Below are 7,483 nucleotides of genomic sequence, written 5' to 3'. Positions count from 1 at the left end.
ATTTATCGTACATTATCTTCGCATGAATCAATTCCCATGCTTAGGGCTTTCTGTTTCATTTGGTTGCTGCCCTACTTGCAAGTACTGACAAGCCAGGGGAGCTGCAATCTGTTGGTAGTAACCTGCAGCCTAACAAGCTACTCTTGGTGAATGCCCTCGGCCTCGTCCCCTTTCCCTGCAGAAACTATTTCTGTAGCTCTCGCTCCGTGGGATGTGCAGCTACAAACTTCATTGGAAGCAGCAATTACTGATGGAATCGTGCCAAGTCCCTGTGCTTTCGGTATTTTCCTGCTTCCATCTCCTTTTGGTTTTGCTTTTTCCCCGTGGGGTTAGAAGCATGGGGTGAGAACTGGAACCTAACACCAAATTCGCCACAGCAGAGAAAGGATACATAAGGTGGGATAGTAGATGGCAAAGCCAAGACGGCCACAAGTCAGCAGCCATCATCAGGAAAACCGCCACCTTCCTCGGCTTTGCCCTCCTAACACAAAATCAACAGTAGCTGCTGACCCTGCGCCAGTGGGTGACTCTAGAGATTTATAAATCGTCCTATCTCAAAAAGCATCACATAATTCTAAAACCCGTGTGAATCTACACATATAAACGCATGTGTAATATATTTTAACAAGAGCAATATCATAGCCTATGGGTAGATACGAAGCAATTTTAGTCTTGTAAAGAGCCAATTAAATACTTCACTGGTGCCGTCCCGCTGAAATCTGTGTGTGGGGTATCCAAGGAACTGTGTTTTGCCTGTTTATTAAGAAGGAAAATCTAGTTTGGGAGTAGAGGTGCGAATCTGGATTACAAGTCTCAAAGCAGTGCTATTCTATAGCCTGCGTTCACACTGTCACAAAACCCTTGTACGTGCACTCAGACAGACCCAAATTCTCCCTCTGGAACCGGTCAGAGCTAACACACTGCAGGCGAGGTCCTCACTTCTGGGGCTTAGGGTTTCTGCATGGTGGTCTTCACACGACCTTAACCATGAGTTTAGACGTACCAAATAACCCAGAATAGCTTCACAATTTCATATTTAAAATAGTAGCATCATTACATTTGAAGATTCCTTAGTCGCTCCTTGTGTACAGTTTAGGCAAAAATATGAATATACTCTCATTCACCAAATAAAAAATCATCTACGTAAGAGATTATATATGTGTGCTGTGTGTGTATAATACATATTATGTATATAAATGTGCATATATAATAATTATATATATATATTTCCTACATTGTGCTTCTTAAATGTCACAACTTTGAACACTAATAGTTGAACATATTCTACTTTTGCTGTTTAGTTTCCTGATCCTTATTACAGCACTGATTCCAGCACACTCACTATTTACTGCAATTCTTAAAGCTGTTTAAAACGTCAATCTGAAAATTCATATTTCAACTGTACTTTGTAACCAGATTTCTTTTATTTTTATCGTTAGCAAATACTGAATACAGCCTAAGTTAGCACTAGAAAAATTGTGACTCAATGGTCCTCAAAGGTAAAATGGACTCATCTGAACTCCACCCATTTTTCAGTTTCAACACAGCAAGTCTCCTGTCGTACCCAGGGCAGATACAAACACATTGAAAAGGTATTGGTTATTACTGCATATTAATTTATGCAGTCATCAGCCAAAGATGCTAAGCCGACAAAAAGAAAACTGTCCAAGCAAGCAAACCCGAGGACCTGTGAGCCACGCCCTCTCAGTATATAAAGGCCTGTCCCTGTCCTTGGTAGCAGGCACTCCCTGGGCTGCTCTACATCACCATGTCTGTTCGTTACAGCTCCAGCAAGCAGTACTCTTCCTCCCGCAGTGGAGGAGGAGGAGGTGGTGGAGGATCATCCCTCAGAATTTCCAGCAGCAAAAGCTCCCATGGTGGAGGGTTTAGCTCAGGGGGGTTCAGCGGTGGCTCCTTTAGCCGTGGGAGCTCTGGGGGAGGTTGCTTTGGGGGCTCATCAGGTGGCTATGGAGGTCTGGGAGGAGGCAGCTTTGGTGGGGGCTATGGAGGAGGCAGCTTCGGTGGGGGCTATGGAGGAGGCAGCTTCGGGGGTGGCAGCTTTGGTGGAGGCAGCTACGGTGGAGGCAGCTACGGTGGGGGCAGCTTCGGCGGAGGTGGCTACGGAGGAGGCTTCGGTGGTGGATATGGAGGAGATGGTGGCGGCCTTCTCTCCGGAAATGAAAAAGTGACCATGCAGAACCTGAACGACCGTCTGGCTTCCTACATGGACAAGGTCCGGGCTCTGGAAGAGTCAAACTACGAGCTGGAAGGTAAAATCAAAGAATGGTATGAAAAGCACGGCAATTCAAGCCAGCGCGAGCCCCGGGACTACAGCAAATACTACCAAACCATTGAAGACCTTAAGAACCAGGTAAGGGGCATTTTAAATCCCAGCTTCAAATCATGTCTACCCATGAAATATGGACAGGTGAAACTAAGTTAAGCATAGCACGGCTGATCACTGTGCCTACTTGTTTGTTTTTCCGTGTCTAGTGGAACCAAGTCTCATCAAAGATATTTATGAAGCCAGGGCATGTCTATTTCATCGAGCATGTGTGTTGCCTGTCTTCCAGGAGGACAGATGACTGAGAACCTTTTAGGTTTTAACAAACATAATGAGTTCACAGTAAAAATATGCTAGATCATGTACAAGTGTAGGAACTAAAAGAATTTTAAATGGGGATAGATAGATAGATCTCAATCATTAAGACTGATAACAAGTAAGCCATACCCAGCACCAACATTTGCAGGAGACCCAACTTTCCAATAGAGAAATGATAATACTCCTTGTCTCTAGGGAGTCTGTTAACTACATCTGTAAATTCAGAGTAGATGCACTTAGAAGTATTTACAACAAATTAAACAAATACAGATGTGAGTCGCTCAGAAGTTGGTGGCAACACAAGAAAATCACAAACTGTACAAGAAAGAGTCCTCATTGCGGGAATATACCCATATAGTCCCAACCGGTGTTCAGAAAGGAATCATGGCTATAAAAGTACTGAAATTGCAGGAGAAAAAAAAATTATTATATGGGCAAGTTTGTACTATGCTTAGCTTAACCTCCCTTCAAAATTCTGGAAGAGAACTATATAAAAATGCAAAACGCCTATGCTAACCTAAAAGTCATCAACCCATCTCTTGTCTCTCCCTCCAGATCCTCACCCTGACTACTGAAAATGCCAACGTCCTGCTGCAGATCGACAATGCCAGGCTGGCAGCTGACGACTTCAGGCTGAAGTAAGTTGAGTAGATGGGGTACAAAGAAAGCAGGTGTTTCCAACAATGACTTTGGAGGCCCACGACAGCATTTATATTTTCCTGAGCTCATCCAGAGCAAAATAGTTCTGAGCTGTTGAAGTTTTGACTGTAATATCTTTGGGGTAACCTTTAAAGGAAGATGTGTCTTAAAGTAACAGTTAACTCTTTGTATCAAACTATTGCTATTCCTACATGAATTAGTGTATTACAAATGGTGCCAGGATATGAAATCAAATCTGCATTTATAGTCAGTCTTCGTCCAGGTATTCCTCCATTGGTCTGTGTATCCAGGGTTTGTATCCTGCTTGTTTCAGATATGAGAATGAAGTTGCCCTGCGCCAGAGCGTGGAAGCCGACATCAATGGCCTGCGCAGGGTCCTGGATGAGCTGACCCTTAGCAAGGCCGACCTGGAAATGCAGATTGAGAGTGTGACTGAAGAGCTGGCCTACCTGAAGAAGAACCATGAAGAGGTGACACAAAATTACATTTCCCCCCTTAAAAGGGGGGGAGTGTTCATCTTGGTCATGGCGCATTCATTAAATCTAACTATTCCTCAAATAGGAAATGAGAGACCTTCAAAACGTGACCACTGGTGACGTGAACGTGGAAATGAATGCGGCTCCAGGAGTTGACCTGACTCAAATGCTGGACAACATGAGAAGCCAATACGAACAGCTTGCAGAAAAGAATCGCAAGGATGTAGAAGCCTGGTTCAATGAGAAGGTAAGTAACTGCCCTTCTCAGCAAAGCTCCTGGAGATCTTGTGATCATGCCCGGATGTTCTCATCTTTTCCCGTTTTTAATCTTTTAGAGCAAGGAACTCACCACAGAAATTGACAGCAACATTGAACAAATGTCCAGCCATAAGAGTGAAATTACTGAATTGAGGCGCACTGTGCAGGGTCTCGAGATCGAGCTGCAGTCCCAACTGGCCCTGGTATGTTAAATCTTGTAAAATGGCTTTTATTTTATCCTGCACTGTTTCATGCTAAAAATGAGGGGGGGACAAGAAAGTGGAACGGAAATCACAGCTTTGCAGGGTCGGGGAGAACTGTTAGCATCGTGCTCAAACTGCAGAGCTGCCTTTAAGCACGAGTCCTAGCCACTTCCCTTCTGTGGCGACGTCTTGCTGAAGAATTTCCATGTTTCACTGCACTTACTAAAACCTTCTTCTCAGAAACAATCGCTGGAAGCCTCCCTGGCAGAAACAGAAGGTCGCTACTGCGTGCAGCTCTCCCAGATCCAAGGCCAGATCTCCGCCCTGGAGGAACAGCTGCAGCAGATTCGGGCTGAGACCGAGTGCCAGAACTCCGAGTACCAACAACTCCTGGACATTAAGACCAGACTGGAGAACGAGATCCAAACCTACCGCAGCCTGCTCGAAGGAGAGGGAAGGTATAACGGAAACCTGCGAAGTCCCCCGATTGCTCTCGTTAACAATTCCCCATAGCCAAGCCTGCCCAAACCCAAGGAAACGCCAGCGGGCGGGGCAAAGGAGGCGGGAAGGGGGCAGGGATGTCTTCGGGAATCAGGGCTGTGTATGAACATCTATGGATGGACAAGTGTTTGAGTATTAGTAGACAAGCTTGACTGGATGGTATTTTCTCAAAGCATGAGCGTCGAGCGCAACCTGACGCTTCCATGTTAGAAGCGACAGCATCTGACCCTCACCCTCCCTTTAGTTCCGGAGGCGGATCCTACGGCGGCGGGCGCGGCGGCGGCAGCCACGGCGGAAGTTACGGCGGCGGCAGCTCCGGTGGCGGCGGCAGCCACGGCGGAAGTTACGGCGGCGGAAGTTCCAGCGGCGGCGGCAGCCACGGAGGCAGTTCCGGTGGCGGCTACGGCGGCGGAAGTTCCAGCGGCGGTGGTCACGGCGGCAGTTCCGGCGGTGGCTACGGCGGCGGAAGTTCCAGCGGCGGCCAGAGCGGAAGCGGAGGATTCAAGTCTTCTTCTTCCGGGTCCGGTGGCGACCAATCGTCTAAAGGACCAAGGTCAGCAGAAATTAGCTGGGGTAATCTGAATTAGTTCTAACTTTCTCCAATGGTTTTGTTGCTCTTTCAACTCAAGAGCTGATTTTAAAACAATGAAAATCTCCATTTAGATTTTCATTTGTGTTTTAATAGACGACGTCAATTTTGGAAAAAATGCTTTCTACAGCGTGGAATTTTTTTTTTAGAACAACTCGGGAAAGATGTGCATTATCTTTTGTAAACTAGGCTCGTTAGCTTGTTAGGATCTCTACCAATCGTTTCCCCTAAATTCTAATTTTTTTTTCTATTCACAGATACTAACAAAACCAGAGTGATCAAGACGATTATTGAGGAGGTGACACCTGATGGTAGAGTCCTTTCGTCTATGATTGAATCAGAAACCAAGAAACACTTCTATTAAGCTGCATAAAGAAGAGTCTCTTCTCACAGGCCACTGCACAGATGTGTGGGAAAATGTCCAAGAAAACACTTCTGTCTTAATGGTCTATGGAAATAGGTTTGCTCCTTGAAAGGGTTTAAAAGGTGTTTTGTGGTTTCTGTGTTTCTTCTTTTCATTTATCAGAAAGTGTCCTTTTATGGAGAAAAAAAAGAAGACAACTTTCTCATTTACTAATGAATTTCTCATTTACTAATGAATTTCAATAAACTTTCTTACTGATGCAATTGATCTAAATCTGTCAGAATTTTTATTTAACTGTGTGGGTGTGCTCAGACAAATATGAGTAATGTGGGTGAAAAAGTTCATCTTTCCCCCAAAGGTACACCTTCTAAAGGTACACAATCAGAATTGTTATACAGCCAATGAAGTTATTTTGTGTGCCAGGTGATGCCAGTGTGTCCAAACAGACATCTCTAAGTCTCCTGCTCTCCCCAGTTCTTTTGTAAACGATACAAAAGACCTTGGCCTAGCAGTGCACACTGAATTGTATCTCTCAACTAGTTAGACCACAACCGTGATGGCTAGTTTTGTGTCAACTTGACACAAGCTAGAGTCATCTGAGAGAAGGGAAATCTCAACTGAGAAAATGCCACCCTAAGGTTTAGATTATAGGCAGACCTGTGCACATTTTTTAAATTAATGACTGATGGAGAATGGCCCAGCCCAATGTTGGTGGAACCACCCTGGGCTAGTGGCCCTGGGTTCCATAAGAAAACAAGTTGAGCAAAACATGAGGAGCAAGTCAGTAAGCAGCACTCCCCCATGGCCTCTGCATCAGCTCCTGCCTCCTGGTTCCTACTTTGATTTCCTCCAATGATGAACAGAGGAAGCCTAAGCCAAATAAACCTTCTTCTCAAGTTGCTTTTGGTCATGGTGTTTCATCATAGCAATAGTAACCCTAAGATACCAACTGTAAGATTCGGTGCAAGAGGGACCTTTGAGGCATCCCAGTCGGGTCCAAACCGCAGTGGGCAGCAAAGTACACCGTGTAGAGAGAAAGAGCTTGTGCATGTAGTTTTATTCTTGTGAAATACAGGGAGCCAACTTGGAGGGTTCACCTTGAACAAGTCAGGTGCACTCCTCCCTCAATTACCGGACCCTAAGCAGGCCAAGTCTCCCCCCTTTCCCTGGTCCTGACACCCTCCCCTTCAATAGCCAGCGCCAAAAAAAAAAAAAAAATCCAAAACTTAACCTTGTCCTCTGCTCTGCCAGCACCTTACCAGGTCCAAGAGATACCAGACAGTTCCACAGAGCCTGGGTAGCAGTGAAGCAACCGGCTACCCCAGGATGAGGCAGCACCCCAGCTGTCTCAGCCTCCCCTCTCCCCGTCCCAAATCAGTAGGAAGCAGTCTTGAAAACTTGATGCCCTCATCCCCTTAACTTGCCTTGCCAAACTCCTCACCATTTAAAAAAAAAAGTGAGGAATGTTTTTATCCAGGCCCTGCTCCTTGGGCACATTCACCCCTTGGCTTAAGGCAAGCAGTTCCACTGTATGCAGTGCAAAGGTCCCTTTAAGAGACAAGCCCCGCCCACTCCTGATCTCTCTCCCACCTTAGCAAGCCCTCTCAGACCTCTCCTCTCCCCTCTCTTCTCCTTTTCTCTCTCTCTCTCACCCCTCCCTCTCTCTGTCTCTCTGTCAGTCTCTCCCTTTTAATAAAACTTCATACTCAAGCTCTCTGCGCTTTGGTCCGACTTGCTATGGTGCGCTGCAAAGGTCCCTCTCACACCGAATCTTATACCAACTGACATTACTTGATACTCTACTTGGAAGTGCTAAAGGGGAAAGTCACG

At 45.8% G+C, this 7,483-nt stretch overlaps 1 protein-coding gene and 1 long non-coding RNA gene across 2 annotated transcripts; one reads left to right on the top strand and one right to left on the bottom strand.

Moving 5' to 3' along the window:
* Window positions 1-1,387: 1,387 nt before the first annotated feature.
* LOC130877202 (uncharacterized) lies at window positions 1,388-4,526 on the bottom strand. The gene is made up of 3 exons (XR_009057389.1): window positions 3,166-4,526; window positions 2,472-2,593; window positions 1,388-2,263 (listed from the first exon to the last, which is right to left on the bottom strand). It is a non-coding gene; the product is annotated as an uncharacterized LOC130877202 (long non-coding RNA).
* Window positions 1,729-5,909, top strand: Krt10 (keratin 10). The gene is made up of 8 exons (XM_057774251.1): window positions 1,729-2,371; window positions 3,158-3,240; window positions 3,576-3,732; window positions 3,824-3,985; window positions 4,074-4,199; window positions 4,440-4,657; window positions 4,945-5,273; window positions 5,547-5,909. Exons 1-8 carry the CDS (start codon window positions 1,769-1,771, stop codon window positions 5,651-5,653), a joined length of 1,785 nt encoding a protein of 594 aa, XP_057630234.1. The 5' UTR covers window positions 1,729-1,768; the 3' UTR covers window positions 5,654-5,909.
* The last annotated feature ends 1,574 nt before the right edge of the window (window positions 5,910-7,483 follow it).

This window comes from Chionomys nivalis, chromosome 7 (assembly GCF_950005125.1).
Source record: "Chionomys nivalis chromosome 7, mChiNiv1.1, whole genome shotgun sequence".
NCBI classification, from domain to species: domain Eukaryota; kingdom Metazoa; phylum Chordata; class Mammalia; order Rodentia; family Cricetidae; genus Chionomys; species Chionomys nivalis.
This window is presented reverse-complemented; position numbering and strand designations above follow the sequence as displayed.

Bases quoted from the DNA above. Each gene is read 5' to 3' on its own strand.
- Krt10 (XM_057774251.1), top strand. From the start codon at position 1,769: ATGTCTGTTCGTTACAGCTCCAGCAAGCAGTACTCTTCCTCCCGCAGT. The intron at 2,372-3,157 runs GTAAGGGGCATT...CTCTCCCTCCAG, and splicing joins TTGAAGACCTTAAGAACCAG to ATCCTCACCCTGACTACTGA. The intron at 3,241-3,575 runs GTAAGTTGAGTA...TGCTTGTTTCAG, and splicing joins GCTGACGACTTCAGGCTGAA to ATATGAGAATGAAGTTGCCC.